Source organism: Nothobranchius furzeri, chromosome 17 (assembly GCF_043380555.1).
Source record: "Nothobranchius furzeri strain GRZ-AD chromosome 17, NfurGRZ-RIMD1, whole genome shotgun sequence".
Lineage (NCBI taxonomy): Eukaryota > Metazoa > Chordata > Actinopteri > Cyprinodontiformes > Nothobranchiidae > Nothobranchius > Nothobranchius furzeri.
In genome coordinates, this window is record NC_091757.1 from 57843785 (window position 1) to 57866065 (window position 22281).

Genomic DNA, 22281 nt, shown 5'->3' on the forward strand with positions numbered 1-22281 from the left:
AATTTTTGATGAAGTGCAAACTAGATTTTATGTGTGTGTGTGTGTTTATATACATTATTTGGGCTGTGTGGTGGCGCAGTGGTTAGCACTGTTGCCTCGCAGCAAGAAGGTTGCAGGTTCGAAACTCGGCTGTGGCCTTTCTCCGTGTTCTCCCCGTGCGTGCGTGGGTTTCCCCCCACAGACCACAACACGCCCCAGGTTACCGATCGTGCATCGCTTTGGATCAAAGCGTCGGTCTAATAAACACACACACACACACACACACACGCTTCTGAGATGATTACTATTAAGGTCACATGACACAGCAATTACACATCATCACCCACCTCCACCTCTGAAACAGACACACACCCGCAAACATGCTGGGAGAAAATACTGGTAGTTCACATCGGTCCAGTCGTGTTAAAAATGACAAGAAAGATATTAACGACATTTCGTGCATCCCATTCTGTCCGCATTTATATAACTCCATCATGTATCTGAAGGTCACCAAAGCTTAAACTTTTAGTCGGCGTGAGAAATTAGAAGTGTGGCGTGAGAGGGTGAAAACAGTCACTCACGCCCAGCGGGCGAGAGCGGGCAGCCCTGCAGCTAGGCTGCTAGCTTGTCGCTAACAGAGCCAGTGGACTGTTGTTAACTACGAAGATGGCTGATGAGTGAAAAACGTTTGTTTATTCGTGTCACAAAACAAAAACGCAGACCAAGTTTTCTGAAATGAGACGACAGAAGTCAAACATCCAAAAGCGCCTGAAGGCAGCACAACCAACATAAAGAGCAGGAAGTGAAGCGGTTGTAATACAGAAAGGATTAAAAACACAGGATTGGTGGAAATAACAGTAATACTTTATATTTTTGATTTAAAAATAACTCCTGCTGAACTCTAATCTTAAAACTGTGATAAAAACTAAACGAAGTCTAAACATTTGTTGTGACTTCCGTTTTGTTCTGAAGTTTTATTTAGTGGAGCTCCTCAGCAAAAGGGTTCAGATCCACAAGGAAGCCAGTTCAGTAGCGGCGTTAGCTAAAGACAACATCCAAACAGCAACAACGGGATTACAATCCGTGACGCTTGACGTGACGCTTCAGTTCAGCGGCGTTAGTCAGGTTTCGCCCACAGAAATGACACGTGAACGGTTTGTCGACACGCGGGACTCCAGCAGCTTCGTCTGCTGTGGAGAGAAGAGGTGAAGAGCGTATTAAAGGTTCTGTTGTCTTTACCGTGCAGCCACATTTTCCTGTTTAAACTGGAAATACAGACTCGTATCTATATCCTTACCATCACACATATTTGGAATGTCCTGCTCCTTGCATCGAGTCTCATCCTTTGCATCTTGCTTCTGCGCCAGGAGCTCCGTCTCCTCCTGCTGCTGCTCCTCGTGACGCTCGGTTTCAGGTGCTGGCACTTCTCCACGAGGCTCTATCGTGTCCTTCCAGTCTGATGGAGTCTGCTTTGGTTCTGGTTCACAGCTCTCCAACCCAGCACCCACATGGCTCTTCCAGTCGAACTTCTGCTGTGTGTAGCGAGTGGAATGGGTCAGTGAACGCCTCTCGGACGTCAAACCCCCTGGAGTTGTCTGTGCACTGCTCACATTTGCTGAAACAGAGTTGGTGGTGGGGTTCGGCGAGCAGGCGGCGCTGCCCTCCTCATCCCTCAGGTCTTGATCAGCACACACCGTCTCTACTTTTTCTATTTTGATGGTCGGCTTCCGGTCTTCCCAGTCGTGTGACCTGCTGCCATCTTCTTCCTGCGGTAAGGCTCCACGCTCTGCGTCGTCCTCTGAAGTGGCCTCGCTGATTTGCCCTTTTTGCTGAAGCTCTTGAAAGCCCAGCCCATCGACCTGTGCTTCTTCTGCTTCCTCTTTCAGTTGACCTGTAAGTCTTGCTGGATTCTCCTCCTCCTCTAGACCGCCGAGGCGCTCGTGCATGCTTTTACCTTCTCCTTCAGCAGAGAGAGCAAAAGCCACATGCACGTCTGCTGCTGGCGAGTCCTGCTGGCGCTTCTTCTGTGGCTGGGCATCATCAGGCTGAACGTCCGATACAGAAGTCTCCTCCTCCCGCTCTTGCTTCACGTGTGCTTCCTCGATGGGCAGAAACATGGTGTCTCGAGCGCCGTACTCTGCCATGAGGTCATTTTGAGGAATTTCATCACGGTCAGAAACAGACTCCTTATTTTCTGCCTGCTTGTCGTTAGGGATGCATGCGTCAACCTGGCTCACCAGCTGATGGTTCCTCAGGACCTGCCCAGTAAAGAAACACCAGTTAAATGGATCCCACCAGCGAGCCCCACAGAGCACCACTGACATCACTATCTGAGCTTCTCATTGGAGTACAGCTGCTAACTTCCCGGGGAATTTCAGTGATGCGGAGAAGGCCTTGGAGACTAATCCTCACCTGATGCTTATCACTCAGGTGTGCCTCCAGCTCAGCCATCTGACTGCAGTCGAAGTAGCACAGCCGACACCGGTACGGCTGGATGCCGCCGCCGTGCTTCAGCATATGCAGACGCAGGGTTTCAGCACTACCGCTGGAGAAGGTGCATTTGTGACAGCGGAAGACCGTTCCCCTTAAGTAACGGGAGAGTTTGGGACGGTTCAGTTCAACAGGTAGAACGCGTTCCTCTGGAAACCAAAGAGCCAAAAGGAGTGGAGATAAGGAGACATGCAGTAGAGGTGAGTGAGGGGAATGAAGGCGGCTGCCGTACCACGGTGCAGGACGATGTGGTCGATCATGTTGTTCTTGTTCTTGGAGTGGTAGAGGCAGAAGGGACAGCGGATGATGTGCTGATGCGTGGGTTTGGACTCGCAGGTGGAATGGCCCATCTGTGAGTGCAGCTCCAGAGTTTTCCTAACAAACACGAGAAGGAAGAAAACTGCAGATTTAAAACATTTCAATGACAAGAAAAGAATTACAAACTAGTGATCTCTCCTGATGTTTAACTCATTCCCATCTGTACCGGGTCGGCCCGGGCCGGGTAGCCCCAGTCGGCCCAGCCTGGCCCGGTTGCCTTAAGCCCATGTGGGCTGATTCTACCCACCAATCAGAGGCTTGCTCTAATGGAAGGTGTGAAGTTGCTGTCAGCAGTGGGTGTGTCGGCCCTGGTCGGCCTGAAGCAGACCCCCTCCAGAAGAGGGCTGAGAATGAGCCTTGGTTGGCCCGGAACAATACCAGGCCACCCAGATATGTAAACAACCTACGCTACCCGGCCCGGGCCGACCCGGTACAGATGGGAATGGCCCATAAGAGGGGGGGACCTCTCTTTGGGCGTTTCCCTCAGCAGCTTTAAACTAAACTGCTGCTCGTTCCAGCGTCCAGCGTCCTTCATCATGTACACCTGCGCGTGTCGACCTCAGAAAGCAGCACGCCGCAACTCTACAGACATTTCTTGTTGAAATGTGACTTATTTTAGTTTGAACCCATCAAAGAGCTTTCAGGACCAGTTTGCTCCAGCCCTTCTTCGTTTCTTCTACGTGTGACGTCACGGCTGCCAGTGGACGCGTGCTCCTACCGGATGATGTGCAACGTGCTTGTTGATGGCTTTATTCCTCTGCCGTTACGATTCGGTCTCATTTTCTACATCAATGCAGTTATTTTATAATCTGAACTAGTTTAACTGCAGAGGTGCTTATTAAGACTGGAACAATGTGTGAAAGTTCATGACTTAAACCGTTTTACACACTTGGCACATCAATCTTATATTTTGGTAGAAGCAGAGCGCCACACACCACCAGCAGTGTGAACACCCGCGGGTTCACACCAAGCTGCGACAGCGCCAACACCCCAACACCACACAGAGCTCCACGGGGCAACAGCTCACCGTAAGCCAGTGACAAATTCACAGTCTTTACACTTGAGCAGCTTTTTCCCGTGCCGGTTCATGTAGTGCCGTCGGATGCTGGACAGATGTTCTGTGTTGAAAGTGCAGATTTCACAGTAAAGAGTGCAGTTTTCAAGGAAGAGCGACTTCAAAACGTTTCCGTTGGTTTTATCGTTCTTCTGCGCCACGAGGCTGTAGTGGTTCAGCTGCCGCTGCACATCGGCGTGCTCCGAGTACTCCGATTCTGTCGGAGAACAAAACATGGGGGTTGCCAACACCTCCAGAGCAAAAGCTTCACTCACAACGTGCTTAGACTCAACATCGGGACTCGCCTTCAGTTTCCTCCGGGTCTTCGTCGGGTTCAGGTGAGTTCCTCTTCTCAGACGACTCAGAAGGCTCCATTTCCTCCCTCTGAGGCTGCTCCTCGTCTTCATTGCTGCTCTCCTCCTTTTCCTTGGTCCTCTGAATGATATCTGAACATGAAACCATAAATTATTCAGAGGGGATTCAGTGGTCGTAGTAGCGAGGAGCAGTCTGGACACAACCATAATAAAACAGTCAGCTGCAGCTGGCCTGCGAGGCAACAGAGCTACCAGCAGCTCTTCCACGCAGGGCGGGATGTCGTATACATGAGAGGAAGCTCAAGAAACATGCCAGACCTTGATGGTTCTTCAGAACGTGACTTCGCATGAGATTGATGATGTTGGTCCGATAAATACAGCAGCTGCAGCGGAAAGGCTTGGAAGTCCCGGACTTGTACAGAATGAACTCTTTGATGCTGGAGAAAGAAAGCAACGATGAAATATCTGACAACACAAAGTAGCACTGATGCACCTGAACCCCACCTTTATGTCTGATAGCAGGTCAAACTAAATAAAACCAGAGTCAGAAACTACCGTTCGACATCTACAGACTCGCTTACTCCTGATTCAGCTTCGACACTCGGTCCCGTTTCCGGATGGCAGCTAGCGCTGCGTGGCCGCGCTCGTGTGTTTGCAGCGCTCTCAGTGACTTGAATGCTCGGTGACACCGTTGACAAGGATGTTGGTTATCTGCCTCAGACTCCTCCATGGTGATTTTGTCAGGGGACCGAGGACTCGGCGGTGGAACGATGGCCTCAGCTGGTGCGCTGCTCCACTTGGACAGCTCAAACGTGGGCCCTTTATCTCGTCTGCGGACCTGCAAGTGACCCAAACTCACAGTGACCAAGCCACAAACGTAGCTCCGAGGTGAGGCAGAAACAAAAATCAGGAGTGTGCCATCAACTTACCTCGCTGGGTTTAGGATCCAGCGGCGTACCGACAGCAGGTGTAGCCTTTCTCCGCTTAGTCGTCACCATTTCTTTGTGGCGATCCAGGTGATAGCAGAGTTTCTTGGTGCCGTTCAACTGTATCAAACATTCTGCACACCTGTACAGCCCTGTGGTGTTATACTTCAGTCCAAGCGACAGCACTGTGAAGTCCAGTTTGCTGTTCAACTTGTGAAAAGTACTATAATGATCGATGAGCAACTGGCATGACTCAAAAAGCAGGTCTGGACACACCTTACATCTGATGTCTCTGCTCTTCTTGTACTCGGCGTAGGCGAGCAGGTAGTTGCGTTTGCGTTTGTTGTACTTTTCCAGCAGCTTGTACACAGACGCTGCATTAAACTTGTGAGTGTATTTGTAGTGATCCCGCAGCTTCGGTCGGGTGGACGTCTTGTACGTACAGACTTGGCACTGGTACAAACATTCGTTGTTCTTCGTCGTGCTCAAACTGGGGACGGGTTCTGCGGTACTTTCTCTCACTGGTTGGTCTTTCAAGGGTCCAGGTTCAGACTCTGAAGCTGGAGGGTTTTCCAGCGAGTCATCCGAAGCCGCCACCTTCCCATGTTTACATTGGTGAGCTTTCAGGCTGGCCATAGAGGGATGAATCTGAGGACATTCCTTACACTGGTAACCTCTTTGGTATTTTCCTTTTCCATCGGAACACTTGACAATATCGGAGATCAATATTTCACCCGTTTCGAGTTTATGGCCTCTTGCTACATGTGTTGGATGCTTCATTTGGCAGTGAGTGAGGATCCCATGGTGGCTTACATGAATGTACGAGCAGCGTGGACACTTGTAGATCAACAGTTTTCCTTCGGTTGACTTGAGTTGCTCTTGCAGGCGGTCCCGAGGTTCTGGCTGGCTGGACGGGTGCTCGTGCACCGGTACATAATGCTTCAACAAGGCAGGCTTTCCGTGAAACTTCAGATAATGGCTTCGGAGTTTATTTTTAACAAAGTAGGTTTTGTGACACAGCATGCACTTGAACAGGCAGTCCTTTGAGAACGTATTCAGGTGCTCCTTTTGCATGTGGCGATGGAGAGCAGTTTTTGTGTTGCAAAAGACCGAACAGTGCTGGCACTTGACTTTGGTGTACTTGTGCTTACTAAAGAATGAGGCCTTGGACACGGACTCGTGCGTGCTGTAAGGCTTAGCTGGGGTTATGGCCGATTTGACTTTACTAACAGGTCTGACCGTCTTGTTGTGCTCCCGCTCACAGTGCTTGTTCAGTCCGTACTTCGATTCGAAGATTTGAGGACAGGTTTTACACATGTACCCGCTGAATTTCACATTCTCACCGGCTTCATTCGTTCTCCTGCACTTATGTATTCGAGCTGGACTCAAATGAAGGCTGTCCGTCTTGCAGGTGAGGGATGGATGCTTCATGTAACAATGGGTGAGGATGCCCTGAGAAAGAGTATTGAAGTAGTTGCAATATCGACATTTGAAGACGTGTATCTGTGATTGGGTGTCTGCAGGGTCCCCCCCCCCTTTTTTTGCATCGAACGATTTTCCACGGTTTGCTGGAGAGTGAGTGGTGGGACTGTGCTTGGTATCAGACGCTGTGGAAGATGTTATTGGTTCCTCTGTTTCTTCAAGAGGCACTTGGAAAGACTCAAACACCCCGGGCATTTCACTGAGCTCTTCCAGTTGACTTCTTGCACTTGCTTCCTTGCGACTCGGGGAATCTCGGCTGTCTTTCGCAAGTACGGGATGAATTTCGTTAGTATGCCGTGAAAGACCTGACTTAGATTTACTTTTAAAAGAACATCTGGTGCATGAATATGTCTCACTTTCAATTTGCTTTGAACTTTTGGACGCTGAACGGTCCTCTGCACCATCTCCAGGATGTGCCGACTCTACTTTGGGCGTATCCTTTTGCAGTAGCTCTTTTTTGGGCCCAACATATAACCGAGCATGAATGTACTCGAGGCTTGACGTGTGTTGAGGGTGCGATTCCTGGTAGTGCTTATAAACTCTATTTGCATTTTTGTGACTGAAAACGCACCACTCGCAGTGGTAGCCCTCTTTTATCGCTCCTTGCCGAAAGCAGAACGCCAAAACGTCTTTGACCGGTCGATTTGAATGATGAGTGTTCCGTAAATGTGCCCTCAAAAGAAACACATAGGGAGTACTGAACGAGCAAGTGTTGCACTTCAGGTTCCTGTGTGTGTCTGAGCGTCCTGCTGCTGGTGGCACTGAACTAGAAGACTTGATGGAATTGTTGGCTTTGTTCTTTCCATTCTCAGTTTTCTGCAGCAGCTCGTGATTTGCCGCTGCTTTCGAGAGGGACTTCTGCAGCCACTTGAGAACTCTGTTGGTGTACTGTTGGACAACAGCAGACTTATTGGCACTGCCTTGATGTGTTTTGGAGTAATGTTGTAAAACCTGGACCAGCTTTGCTTGTCTAAAGTTGCATAAGTTACAGAAATACTTATTTTCGTCTCCTTTGTTAACAATAGGAAGCGGTAGATATGTAGGAGATTTAGACTTTCCACGGGATTTTGACCTTTTAATATTTGAACGAATTGAAGCTGTGTGCTTCATGATTATTTCAGCTTTGACAGTTAAGGTCTCATGGACTTGGTTTTGATGATTGAGGACTCCTTGTAAGGTTGGATTGCCTAAATTGCACCTTTGGCAGTAGAACAAAGTTTCTGCATCTCTATAATCATCAGATTTTTGCCCCGAGGCGTCTACATCCTCCTCCTCTTCATACTGAGATTTAACCTTTTTGCTTTTTTTAGTCCCCTTTCGGGCTTTAGCAGAATTTGTACTCGTCAGTTTGTTTCTAACATCAGCACTATACTCTATGATGTCTTGCCGAGACGCCGGTAAATGTTTAGAACAATGATGCCCAACAACACTTTTCAGCTGGGTGTTTGTGTAGTCACAGTGCATGCAGTAATATAGTTCCTCCGCTGAACCTGGCACTGAATGGTCCAACTCAGAAGTCATTCTTCTGTTAGGTTTAGGTGACTTATTCAGGGTTTCATCCTGCACAGACTCAGTTTGCTTAGGTGCACATGACTCTGAGAGATCCTTAGCAACCCTGGGTTTGGACTCCAGTGGCGGTAACTTAATCTTCATCTGCAGAGGTTTCTCCGGTTTGTCATTTGCCTTCTCCGAAGACTCGTTTTCAGGCATCATCGGTGATGTTTCAAGGGAATTTTTGTGGTTTGCCTGTTTAATTTCATCTAAAGTGACTTTCTTATTTGGGTGTTTTCTTTTGTAATGCACATGCATAACAATAGACGACTTATGCGTGAACTCACACTTCTTGCATCTATACAGTGTCCCTGCTGGCATGGGGGAGGGTTGCTGTGGTGAAGGCTCATCCTTCACATCCTTACAAGGCGTTACGACCCTCTCAGGAGACAGCTCTCTGGACTTTTCCGGACTGGGTATTTTTTGACATGTTTGAACCTGGGGTGACTCCTCCTGGCATTTGCTTACCGAGTACTGACAGAACAACAAAGAATTATCTATTTCACATGTTGGATGTTTTTCCTTGTAATGCTCTCCTAAAGCTTTTGATCTATTAGTGGTAAATGAGCATGAAAAACACTTAAAAGCCAAGCTGAGCTCATTTAACTGCAGGTTAAACACATCTGGAGCCTCTGGATGCTTTTCGGTGTAGTGCCACTTGAGATCAACTGAACTTGGAAACTCAACTGGACACTCGAGACAACGAAAGGTTGCACTTTGATCATTTGAGTCGTGAATGAAGGACGAGTTGGATCTTACATAAGGATGGTAATTCTGATAATGGGATATTATACATTTAAAGCTCCCATCACTGTAATCGCAGAGCTTGCAGAAGAAAACTCTTGGGTTTGGTGGGTTTTCCTTAACAAGGACAGAACTCTTCTCCATTTCCTCATCACTGACTTCAAAAGAAAACTCGGTGCCACCTGATGGTTGCTGATTAGCGTGTTTGCTTTCTGGAAGTTCGGTCTCCCGATTTTTTGATTTGAATTTTTTAGCAGAAGGGCCTTCAAAGTTGTAATCAGGGGTTAGTAGTCCTTTTCCCCTCTTGTCCCCTTGATTATGAACTTCTTTGTTTTGTTCCTTAGGCTTAAGTTGATCTTCTTGCAGATGATGATCAGCTTGGACATGGGAGATATCAATCACAGACATTGCAGTGACTTTACACACACCGCTCCAGATGGGGTTGAGGCTGGACGAGGCCGTTTCCTGCAAAATTATAGTTCCTTTGGAATTATCAGTTACCTTTGCGTAGGGGTGCTCATTTAAATCAGGTGATCCAGAAGATACTTTTGTGGCAGTTTGCAGCGGCCTCTTGTACATTCGGAGATCCTTGGACGAGTTAGATGTGCAGTTAAGTACTGGGTCAGTCTCAATGCAGGGTTCATCCTCCGCTTCACTGTTGCATTGGTTTGTTGAAGTGTTGATTATTTTGGATTCTGGAGGCTCCGTTTCATGGTTGACTACAGACTCTGTCGGGTTTTCATGGTTTTGTTTCTTGTGTTCGGTTAAAACGTCCAGATTAAAAGCTGCAAAATCACAGAGCTGACACTTGAAAACACTATTTTCTGGACATCTGCTCTCGTCAGCGGCGGCTTTTTGAATATCAGCGGTTTTCAAGCCAGCACTTGTGAGGGCAGCATCAACATTTAAACAATGCACTTTGTTGAGATGATCAAAAAGATAGACCTTAGATTTGAAGACGAGTGAACATTTAGGACAATGATGGGACTTCGACCCTTGATCTAAAAGTAAAACATATTAAAAGGAGTTGAAGCATACAGCTTGACTTGGATAAAAAGTATTGAATTTAGAAAACATACCGCTTTGCATCTTGTACTCCTTATTCGTTTGCTTTGGCTAAAGAGGCAGCTGTACAGCATCTGAAACGGCAGAAGTAAATACGTCTATGCTCCACAACTACTTAGTTATCAGTTCGCAACAACTCCTAGATAAATAACCACACAACAGACTAGAAAACAACGCAAAGCTGCGTGTGTGTATTTCATTACAAATATACTAGCGAGTCCAGAAAACAACGGGGTCTGTTTAACTTTCTCTGCAAACACGGTCGACAGGAAGGAAGCGTAAAATGAGTCCTCGCTAGAAAGAAACTACAAAACTTAACCAAACGTAGTCAGGTTGGCAAAAACGCAAGCGGAAGCAAACTCTGGACATATTTAATGTACTCACGTATAATGAGAAACACGACGCTAGTCTGTGATGTTTAGAAAGGCTTTTGTTGTTGATAACGCGGACGAACCTCACGTTTCCGCCATCTTTCCCGCGGTGCAACAGCTATTGTCTTCCTCCTCAAAATCCACCTCTCCATCTGAACCTGAACGTCTCGTGTGAGGTCTTTACTGCCGCCCACAGTTTAAACTTGTACATTGATTTATTATTTATTCTCATAAAATTGTCATAAAAATTATACTTTTATTGTCTTTCTCTCACATTAAACAATGATGCCATAATTCTTGTCTCATTTAAAAACCAAGACAGCTACATATAAAGATGAATGCGGACAATAATGATTTTAACCGTGCAAACTTTCAACTTAAATTATTTTAAAAGTACTTATTTGTACACTGTTAAAAGTATAATCCATTTTCAAAATGTGCTACTAATTATTCATTCCACCTACTTATGTTGTTTCCACCGGAGCAATAATCGTCACGGACAACAACAGCAGAGTAAATGCGGAAGTAGAGTCTATTTGCTGTAATGGTGACCAGTCTTCACTCCAAGCTAGTTTTTCTTGTTCTGTTTTGACTTTTTGAACATAAAAATTAAGATCCTTGGTTGAATCACAATGTTCCCAGCTAAGTTACCCAGCAGCTCGACTCTGACCGTACTGAAAGGATTTAGGACCTGTCCTCCTCGTCTCCCAGCTCTGTCTAACTGCTTCATTCATAACCAAACATCAAGGAAAACAGATGGAGTACACATTTTTTCTGTTATGTTTAGAGGAGCGTTGTGCCACCAGAGTTCAATCTGTTTGTCTGCAAAGCTACGAGAAACACGTTTCAGTGGGAGAAGATCTTTCAGTTTTTCGGCTGCTTCTGTTGTGAACTCAGCTCCAGTTCGTGTCCAGCCATACCTCCGATTGATGAGGCTAGATAAACCCATCGGTTTGTACATTTATTGTTTACGTAAAACACATTTTTCTCGAACAAAACATCATATGAATCACATGTCGCAATATTTTAGATCAAAAGCCACTGACCCTCACATTTCTGCTTTAATTCACGTTTATTTGCTTCTATTTACATACATATGTGAATGTGTGGTGCCTCTTGTAAAGTAGCTAGTGTTCACTGTCTACATCTTAACACATATTTTAAGTTTTAGTCTGAAATAAAGTAGAAAAGGCAGTAATGCTTTAACTTTCTTTCAAATTATACTTTATTCAACCTCTCAATGTTTGTTTTTCCAATTTATTTGAAGCCATTGAGAGTAAACTCACTTGCTTCAGCACTTGTTCATACACCCAGTTTTGCATTTGTTTCTGAGTAACCTATTTACAGCATACTAGGGCTGGGCGATAAATCAGAAATGTATCATTATCGAAATTTGTGACTTTTATCGAGATAATTTTTCCCATGTCAGTGAATTTGATAATAAAAAAATGAAAATGTGTGTAGGTTAGCAACGTTCATGTCCCTTTAAGAAGCTGTACCACCTAAAGGCACATAAAAATGAGACTAGGTGATACATGTGACAGCCCCTTCTAGGGGACAACTTTTGTCTGCGCACACCTGTAGTTATCGTCCATTTATCGTTATCGAGGTGAAATCCTCAATATATCGTGATAATGATTTGAGGCCATATCGCCCAGCCCTACAGCATACATTAGTCCATTTATTTATACCACAGTGCTTGATTTGCAGGGACTTGGTTGCTGTATCTTCCCTGTACATGGAGCATTGCTCTGGCTGCAGAACCTGGATGTCTCCCAGATGTGGGCATGCTCGCCCTGTTTGGGACAGGCGCTCTGCTGATGAGGGGTGCTGGCTGCACAATCAATGACATGTGGGATAAAGACTTTGACAAACAAGTATGTGAGAATAACATTCAAATATAAAATGACATGCTTAGGTAACAACGGAATAGGGCTGCCTGCACACTATTAAAATGTTGTAATATTAATAATAAATAGTGCAATAATATTGCATTAAACCTAAATTTTTTCAAATTTTTTATATTCTTTTATCAAAACGCTTTCTGTGTTTTAGTGTTTATGCTTCTCATCCAAACTAGATGCAGTTCATTGTGGGCAGTGAGAGTCCATCAGATCAGCAGTAAAATTCAGGTCACTTCGAATTCAATCTGTGATTTATTGCAATCTAAAAACGTAATGACGATAAATGCACAATAAATTATGAAGCCCTACAGTAGAAAGCAAGCATGGGTGCCAAAAACAGACGTTCATAATGTTTTAAAATGTTACGTTTTTCACCTGACTTCTTTGAAACAAACACAAATATTTCATATTTCCACATTTTTCAGATGAAAGCAAATGTGCACTCTCAATAAAACTGCAATGAAATTAGAGCATTTAGATCTCCATAATAATCTTTTCTGACCATATACAACAAATGTATTTTTTATTTTCATTTCATTTATTACATTATTCTGAATATATATATATATAATATATATATATATGTATATATATATATATTATTTATATATATATTTTATATATTCAGAATAATATATATATATATATATATAAAAGATGACAAATAACAACAAAAGCAGGTTAATATTTAATGTTATCCATGCAGACAACAAAATGTATTGTTAAGTCCTTTGACTTTGTTTTATGCACACATACAAGTACAAGTGTACATACACACACATTGCTTTACATATAAATATGCACATACAGACGCACATACCCCTGAAAGACATCAATCAGCACTCCCAAATATGCATCATTAGGCACACACACACACACACACACACACACACACACACACACACACACACACACACACACACACACACACACACACACACACACACACACACACACACACACACACCACTACTGCTTATTTATGTCTTTTAAATGTAAATACTTATGGAGAATCACGTTTCTGTCTTTAAAGAGCAAGTCACCCCCTACCAGAGTCTAACTCCACTCCCACTTCATGTTTGAAAAATGCAACACATGCTGTTGCCTGGCAGACCGAGAGGGCGGGGCTGCTAACAAATACACACACAGGCTCATGACATCATTGTGACATCATAATGTACCAGTTTACATCATAGCATACCTCTTAGCCAATAACGGTGGCAGATTTAAATTAAAATACAGTGCAGAGTTTTTACCTGACAACGGCACAACACTGACAGTTTTAGGCAGAACATTTAAATTTTAACTAAGATGCACTGAAGTACCAAATTATTGACGACACGTGTCTGCAGCACGATTAGACACTCATTTATTTAGTTTATCAGCAAAAGAATTTTTATTTGGGGGTGACTTGCTCTTTAACTTTAATCTTCTATGTTTGTTGAGACGATTATAATCAGAGTTCACTCCCATCACCACAGTCACACTGCACACTACACGTATCACAGTGTTAATGCAAAACTGCATATTTGTGATGCACTTTGCTCGTTGTGTGGTGAGATTTCCTGTTTGTGTACAGGTGGCACGGACAGCTGCTCGACCCATCGCAGCAGGGGATGTTACCAGGATGCAGGCACTAGTTTTCCTTGGAGGACAACTCTCTCTTGCTCTTGGGGTTCTTTTATGTCTGAACTCCTACAGGTAGCCAGAAGCTGGGAGACTCGTTTTGTATTTAATGAAGTTGAACAAGTTTAATAAAATAACTACATACTTTTAGACTTAGTAATGCATAGATACAACAACACAGGCAGCACAAACAATTTGTTTTTTAACATTTTTCTTACTTTGTTCCTGCGTCCCCCTCTACAACCAGACACATCTCATCTCTAATAATAAATCCATGAAGTTAATAAATAACGGCCCATACATTCTTAAAATTTGTTATTTTCTTATTGTTGAAATTTTCACTCACCTTTGTTTTTAAATGATCTTTAAGTGTTTACAGAATCCAGCTCTAGTATTAAAACAGGAGACAATAACTGGTTAACCAGTAGAATCACCCTTACTGGTTAACCAGTAGAATCACCCTTACTGGTTAACCAGTAGAATCACCCTTACTGGTTAACCAGTAGAATCACCCTTATGTGGTCAGCCTGTTTTCTTCCATTAACAGCTGAGGAACACTTTTTCCAGCTGAAAACAAATTCATTCCAGAAATCAAGCTGTTGACAACAAAGGTGAAGTTTTGGCTGAAAGAAAGGAAAAGCAGCACAAATCAGCTGTTTGTGTCCTAATTTGGTTTCATGGTTTTAAAATATCTCTTTTGTAAATTTTAGTGGCTTTTAGTGTGATTATTATTTAAATTTTACTGTTGTGTTTATCTCCATGTTTTTGTGAAACAAACTGTAGTTTTAGCTTATTTATGGTTTGATTTTATCGCGTGGATGTTTGTGAAAAAGCCCAACGAGGGACAAGGGTTATAGCTACTAACTCCCTGTCTGAAGCAGCTGCAAAGGGGCTCCATGTGAAACGTGTCCTACATCTTGTGTTATGTTGCTCCTGACAGCATAGCTCTGGGTGCCTCCTCTTTATCTCTGGTCATCACCTACCCTCTGATGAAGAGAGTCACCTACTGGCCACAGCTGGTGTTGGGTACGTTCCTCGTGAAGCGTTTCTGTTGTGTTCTCCTTCTAAAGTGAAAGTTGTTCCTACGTCTGCAGGGCTGACGTTTAACTGGGGCGCTCTGCTCGGCTGGTCTGCTGTGAAGGGCTCTTGTGATTGGTCCGTGTGTCTCCCGCTGTACTTGTCAGGAGTGATGTGGACGCTGATATACGACACCATATATGCTCATCAGGTGAAGCACGCCGCTCTGTGGATCTCGTTTCACATGAACAATTTAAGATTTTGTTTCCCGTTCTTAATAGTCTTTATTCATCACTGATTCTACTTGAAATTTGTCATTTTTGTTATTTATGATAAATAAATTTTGCTCAATTTAGAGTATTTACAAACAAGTAAGCAGTGTCACTCGGTGCAACATGAAGATAGCCTGCATTCTTAGTGTTATTATTAATATTATCATATTTTTCTGTTAACTTGCCGAGCTCGCTTGTATAAATTAATTCCCCGTGAGTCGTTTTCTCTGTAGAAAAAAAGAGAAGCTCTGGTGCTCCTGTTTCAGGATGAAGAGGTTTTAGGTTTTATTATTGGCGGGAGCAGGATTATGATTCTTACTCATTATAATTTATGTTTTGTGAAAATCTCGCCTCTGATGGGCTAATAGCAACGCAGCTCTTCTGCTGTCTTTGCGCTTCTTTCTTGGGTAAAAACATGCAACATAATTGATGTTTTATCACTAAAAATAACACGTCTAAATGCGTTTCGTCACGTTACGGAGTTGCTAAGGCTTATTGCTGGCCTCTATTAGCCAAGACATGCTCTGCTCTCTCCTGGCCACAAAGTTAATTAAGCGAAGTCGCGATCTTGTTCTTTCGGTCATTACCCAAAGCTCATGACCATAGGTGAGGATTGGGACGTAGATCGACCGGTAAATCGAGAGCCTGGCTTTCTGGCTCAGCTCCCTCTTCACCACGACAGATCGGCTCAGCGTCCGCATCACTGCAGACGCCGAACCAATCCGCCTGTCGATCTCCCGATCCCTCCTACCCTCACTCGTGAACAAGACCCCGAGATACTTAAACTCCTCCACTTGAGGTAGGACCTCTCCCCCGACCCGGAGGTGGCAAGCCACCCTTTTCTGGTCGAGAACCATGGTCTCAGATTTGGAGGTGCTGATCCTCATCCCAGCCGCTTCACATTCGGCCGCGAACCTACCCAGCAAGAGCTGAAGGTCAGAGCTGGATGAAGCTAGGAGGACCACATCATCCGCAAAAAGCAGAGACGAGATTCTCCTGCCACCAAACTCGACACACTCCACACCACGGCTGCGTCTAGAAATTCTGTCCATAAAAGTGATGAACAGAACCGGTGACAAAGGGCAGCCCTGGTGGAGTCCAACCCTCACTGGGAACAGGTCCGACTTACTACCGGCTATGCGGACTTAACTCACGCTCCTCTGGTAAAGGGACTGAATGGCCCTTAACAGAAAGCCACCCACCCCATACTCCTGGAGCGTCCCCCACAGGATGCCCCTGGGGACACGGTCATAAGCCTTCTCCAAATCCACAAAGCACATGTGGATTGGTTGGGCAAACTCCCATGCCCCCTCCATCACCCTTGCAAGGGTATAGAGCTGGTCCACAGTTCCACGGCCAGGACCAAAACCACATTGCTCCTCCTCTATCTGAGATTCAACTATCGATCGGACCCTCCTCTCCAGTACCTTGGAGTAGACCTTTCCAGGGAGGCTGAGGAGTGTGATCCCCCTATAGTTGGAACACACCCTCAGGTCACCCTTCTTAAAGATGGGGACCACCACCCCGGTCTGCCACTCCACAGGAACTGCCCCCGATGACCACGCAATGTTGTAGAGACGTGTCAACCACGACAGCCCTACAACATCCATAGCCTTGAGATACCCAGGACGAACCTCATCCGCCCCCGGGGCTCCGCCGCTGTGTAGTTGTTTGACTACCTCAGCAACTTCTGCCCCCGAGATTGGACAGTCCATCCCCAGGCCTCCCAGCTCTGGTTCCTCCTCGGAATGCGCGTAGGTGGGATTGAGGATCTCCTGAAAGTATTCCTTTCACCGTCCGACTATAGCCCCAGTTGACGTCAGCTGCTCCCCATTCCCACTGTAAACAGTGTGAGCGAGTTGCTGCCTTCCTCTCCTGAGGTGCCGGACAGTTTGCCAGAACCTCTTTGGAGCCGATCGATAGTCTTTCTCCATGGCCTCACCAAACTCCTCCCACGCCCGAGATTTTGCCTCGGCAACTGCCACTGCTGCACCCCGCTTGGCTATCCGGTACCCGTCTGCTGCCTCCGGAGACCCACAGACCAGCCACGCCCTGTAGGCCTCCTTCTTCAGCCTGACGGCTCCCCGAACCTCTGGTGTCCACTAGGGGTTGTATGAACTAGTCGACTAGTCGACCTCACTGCTCTGTAGTGACTTTTTATGCCTGTCATCGACTAGTCGCTGTCACGTGATAATGACAAGATGCAGTCCTCGGAAAAGACAGCAGGTGACGAGCCCCTGCGCGTCTGGATTGAGGCGGAGGCACTGACACTCGCCGTAAAACGGACATTTAACCAAATTGCGACGTTTACCCTCTTGCAATTTAACCTTCCCCTCACCCCATCCTAACCTTAACCAGCTTGTGCATGCAAAGCTCTGATCGTTGACACGCTCCAGACATCTGCGTCCTGAGCACGGCCACAGTAACATTATCAAATCAGGTGTCACCACTCAAAAACAAATGTAATGCGATTGTTCATGTCGGCTCATTTCCTTTTATGTTTTCTGTCTTTTATTTTTGCCTGATGCACCCCGCTGCTGTGGAGCTGGGTGCATCATCTGTTTTGTCCTCCGGTGACGCACTGCGGCTGGCGAGCAGCTCGCACTACGCTGTTTTTGCGGTCGGTGGATCTGTCGACTTAAAAAAAAATTAAGTCATGCAACCTCTGGTGTCCACCAGCGGGTACGGGGGTTGCCACCACGACTGGCACCGGCCACCTTGCGACCACAGCTAACAACAGCCGCCTCAACAATCGCAAAGTGGAACAAGGCCCCCTCGGAGTTAATGTCCCCCACTGCTCTCGGGACACGGTCGAAGCTCTGCCGGAGGTGGGAGTTGAAGACCGTCTTGACAGGTTCTTCTGCCAGGCGTTCCCAGCAGACCCTCACTATGCGTTTGGGTCTGCCAGGTCTACGTGGCATCTTCCCCTGCCATCTGATCCAACTCACCACCAGGTGGTGATCAGTTGACAGCTCCGCTCCTCTCTTCACTCGGGTGCCCAAAACATACGGCCGCAGCTCAGATGATACGACTACAAAGTCCATCATCGACCTGCGACCTAGGCTGCCCTGGTACCAAGTGTACCGATGGGCATCCTTATGTTCGAACATGGTGTTCGTTATGGCCAAACTGCGGCTTGCATAGAAGTCCAATAATGAAACACCACTCGAGTTCAGATTAGGTGGGCCGTTCCTCCCAATCACACCCCTCCAGGTCAAGCTGTCATTGCCCACGTGAAGTCCCCCAGCAGGACAATGGAGTCCCCTGATGGAGCACTATCTAGCACTCGTCCCAGGGACTCCAAAAAGGGTGGGTACTCTGAACTGATATTTGGCCCATCAGCACAAACAACAGCCAGGACCCGTTCCCCGACCCGAAGGCGGAGGGAAGCCACCCTCTCGTCCCCCGGGGTAAACCCCAACACACAGGCAGAGAGTCTTGGGGCTAACAAAAAGCCAACCCCAGCCCTCCGCCTCTCACCCAGAGCGACTCCAGCAAAGGAGAGTGTCCAACCCCTCTCAAGGACTTGGGTTCCAGAGCCAACGCAATGTGTCGAGGTGAGTCCGACTATATCTAGCCGGTACTGCTCAACCTCTGCCACAAGCTCCTGCTCCTTCCCCGCCAGAGAGGTGACGTTCCATGTCCCAAAAACCAGTTTTCTTGTCCGGGGATCGGACCGCCAAGGCTCCGGCCTCGGTCTGCCACCCGATCCACACTGCACTGGACCCTTCATGTTCCTCCTGCCGGTGGTGGGTCCACAGTTGGATGAGCCCATGTATCCGGTTCGGGCTGGGCCGGGCCGGGCCCCATGGGCAAAAGCCCAGCCACCAGGCGCTCGCTCACGGGCCCCAACCCCAGGCCTGGCTCCAGGGTGGGACCCCGGTAACCCTCCAGGCCGGGTACTCTGACTCTTTGAATTTACCTCCATGAAAGATCCTGTGAAAAGTGTCACACTCGAATCAGCTGATTAAAGACTCGGGAACCCTTCACAGGTGTTCTGGATGCAACTTTTCATAGTTTTAAATCGTTTTCTTGTTTATGTATTTTGCAGACGCTTTTGTCCAAAGCGACTTACGAGTGAGCCAGCGTGTGCTAAAACGTCTTTACAGCGTTAACGAAATGTGACTCAGACTCCACCGCTCCCTGTGGCCAGGAGGATTTTACCATAAACGCTGGTAACACTTCCTTTTACTAAGTACTTACACGGTAATTACATAGTAAGTTAACGTGTAATATTGTGTAGTTAAAGTGTGTAATTGTAATAAAGTGTAATTATTGTGTAAAGCAGTGTTTACTGGAAGGATTAATACAAATAAAAACTAGAATTGAACCTGTGTTACATGGTAATAACTATTTAACAACTCATTTTAACTTACTATGTAATTACCATGTAAGTACTTAGTAATTAGGGGACTGTAAAAGAAAGTTTTACCTAAACGTTAAATTTAAGAGCACTTTAAATGTTTTCATAGCCAGTATGTGCTAAAATAATCCTTTATGGGTTAATGAAGGGCCTATCGGCCCCTGTGGACAGAATATTTCACTTGCAACTTCAGACTGGCTGGCTGCCACCTGCTGGACTTAGAAGAAAATGGAGCTGACATACCTGGTGCTTCCAGCACGTTTCCTGCATGTTTCAAATCATGAACACAGCTGATTTGTTTAATTTAGTGATGAACCGCTCCTGTAGACACTAAGGAAGGCTGAGGAGACATTTCAGCTGTTGGGTTAGGGTGTAAAAGGACAAACGCACAGCGAGGAGACGGGTTTCATTTTCAGTTTGACCACAGAATTAATAACATACACTAGGGGGAGCTGAAAGCAAGTACAATTGCCAAGTGTGCCTTTAAATGGCCTCTCGGTCTAAATGGACTTTTGCACCACACTGAGACTTCTGAGTTTCACCTGTACATGCCAACACCTGCCTCAGAGGGTCACTTTTGTGAGGATTTCATGAAGAACTGTTTCTTTCATTTGAACTTAAGTGTTCGTGTCAGAACCTTTTGTTTCTCCGTCCAGGATAAAGAGGATGACATGAAGGTAGGAGTGAAGTCCACCGCCCTGAAGTTCCAGGACCAAACCAAACTTTGGCTGAGTGGTTTCACAGCGGCCATGATCTCGGGACTGGTCGTAGCCGGCGTCAACGCCGAACAGACTCTTCCGTATTATTCTGCTCTCACTGTTGTGTCCATCCACCTAGCTCGTCAGGTGAGGAACTACTGAAGCATTACATCATTCTGTAATTTCATACTTTGGCATCAGGTGTTGACTAGATCAAAACATAGAAATGAGTTTGTTATTGAGTTATTATTGTTGTTTTTGCTCTAACAGATTTACATGGTGGACACCAACAACGCCGAAGACTGCTGGAAGCAGTTCGTCTCGAACAGAAACCTTGGACTCGGGTTACTTTTAGGTATTGTTGCTGGGAATTTGTGGAAAGAGTCCAGAGAGAGTTCAGTGCAAAACGAAGAAGCCGTCAAATAAACAGTTAGCACACCGCAATGTACTGGATGTTAAATTAATGAAAGAGTTCATTTGATTTGTTTCGGGTTATTTAACTAATGCGTATTTAATTATTCTTAGCACAAAATAATAGTACGGACTGAGTGTTTTTTACATGATTGAACCTGGGGTGACTCCTCCTGGCATTTGCTTACCGAGTACTGACAGAACATCAAAGAACACCGGAGTGAACTGATCCGGTTCTGCTGGTTCCTGAAGGTGCAACCAAAGCGTTTTCCAGGAACTCGTAATGTTTGAAAACAATCCGTTACCGCCACAAGGATTTTGATGCGAGTCGCTGATGCAGTTAAATGTTTCACCTTTTAGTTCAATAGAATAAAAGATCACCTAAAGCTGTCAGCCAGGTGAGAACTCCATAAACGCATGAAGTCTTGTGTGGTTCTGGCTGAGCGACGGCGACTAACCTGAGAACACATGCTGCTGGCATCGCTCCCCGAGTTATTTAGGCGGTTGCCGGATGGTTTGATATAATATCTGGAAACAAACGCTCGGTTGTGAGGGGACGAGCATCAAATAAACACAGAAGTGAAGGTGAGCAGATGCAGCCTGATGATGTGACACCTGACAGGAAATGATCTAAAACCTGGAAATAGGATTTCGGTTTTTCTGGTCGTTGCCTGAATAAACACCAAAAATATCTTTGTTGCTGCTTTCTGTTTGGCGTCACGTTTGATAGCATCCAAATGGGCTTTTTTATGTTCTGACCATAAAAATATTTGATTAAATTATCACAGGCCAAGTTCACCAAGAAGCCATTTTTACTTATTTTGAATTAAGATCAGTCACGCTGAGCTTAACAGGCTAAACGTGAAAGTAGTCTTCTACCCCGTTTCCTGCGTGAGCCGCCAGTAGAAAACAGACGAGGAAATGCTGGGATTGAAAAAGTCCGTCATGGACTCAACCATTTTGGCTCGCGACGAGGAAGGTTGTTGTTGATTTAGTGTCCAGGAGAGCAAAGCACATGTCGGCTATAGTAGAAGCTAACCATTAGCATTAGCAACTCCACAACACAGCAGAACTCCTTCAGACTTGTGTTATTAATGGAGATGAAACACCAGTATTGCAAAAACAAAGTCAGTGTTGCTGCTATCCAATCAGAGGCGAGATGTCCGAATACCAGGAAATAAAACTCCAAAATCTGCTGTGTTCTGTCCCCATCTGCCCTGGCTCAGTTCCAGCAGTAGCTCAGAAGGTAAAGCAGGTTGTCCAGCAATCGGAGGGTTGTAGGATCGATCCCGGCTCCCGGTAGAGAATTCTCCTGTTGTGTCCTTGGGCAAGACACTTTGCCCACCGCTGGTGGTGGTCAGAGGGAATGTTGGCACCTGTGCTCGGTAGCCTGGCCTCTGTCAGTGTGCCTCAGGGCAGATGTGGCTAAAATGTAGCTCATCACCACAAACGTGTGAATGTGTGAAAGACTGATTGTTGTAAGGTACCTTGGGGGGTTCTGGGACTCTAGAAGGTGCTATATCAAATACAGGCCGTTTACTGTTCCTGAGACGAGTGCGCCAGAGCTTTTTTTCCCCCAGAGATCATCTCTCAAGTTATACTAGAGACCACTGCAGAAGGGTTGAAAAAAAACGAATGAACTTGATCTTTATGCTGAATTTGTTTCAGTGAAACGGTGTCCTAAAAATGAATTTGG

General features: G+C 45.8%; 2 protein-coding genes across 3 annotated transcripts; one reads left to right on the plus strand and one right to left on the minus strand.

The window, feature by feature from the left end:
- Positions 1–653: 653 nt before the first annotated feature.
- On the minus strand, positions 654–10401 carry LOC107394333 (zinc finger protein 462). Of its 2 annotated transcripts, XM_015973244.3 has the most exons (11): positions 10308–10401; positions 9938–9997; positions 5085–9859; positions 4737–4993; positions 4474–4592; positions 4147–4287; positions 3815–4058; positions 2702–2844; positions 2392–2618; positions 1277–2237; positions 654–1169 (listed from the first exon to the last, which is right to left on the minus strand). In XM_015973244.3, exons 2-11 carry the CDS (start codon positions 9945–9947, stop codon positions 1054–1056), a joined length of 6993 nt encoding a protein of 2330 aa, XP_015828730.3. In that variant the 5' UTR covers positions 9948–9997; positions 10308–10401; the 3' UTR covers positions 654–1053. The 2 variants fall into 2 exon arrangements, 1 of the variants encoding a protein (XP_015828730.3); XR_011517079.1 differs by lacking the exon at positions 654–1169 and having other exon boundaries at positions 2100–2237; positions 2392–2563.
- Positions 10402–10798: 397 nt separating this feature from the next.
- coq2 (coenzyme Q2 4-hydroxybenzoate polyprenyltransferase) lies at positions 10799–20618 on the plus strand. Its single transcript, XM_015973243.3, has 7 exons — positions 10799–11245; positions 12005–12171; positions 13778–13899; positions 14765–14850; positions 14919–15052; positions 20133–20321; positions 20445–20618. The coding sequence occupies exons 1-7, from the start codon at positions 10927–10929 to the stop codon at positions 20598–20600; spliced, it is 1173 nt and encodes a 390-aa protein (XP_015828729.3). The 5' UTR covers positions 10799–10926; the 3' UTR covers positions 20601–20618.
- The last annotated feature ends 1663 nt before the right edge of the window (positions 20619–22281 follow it).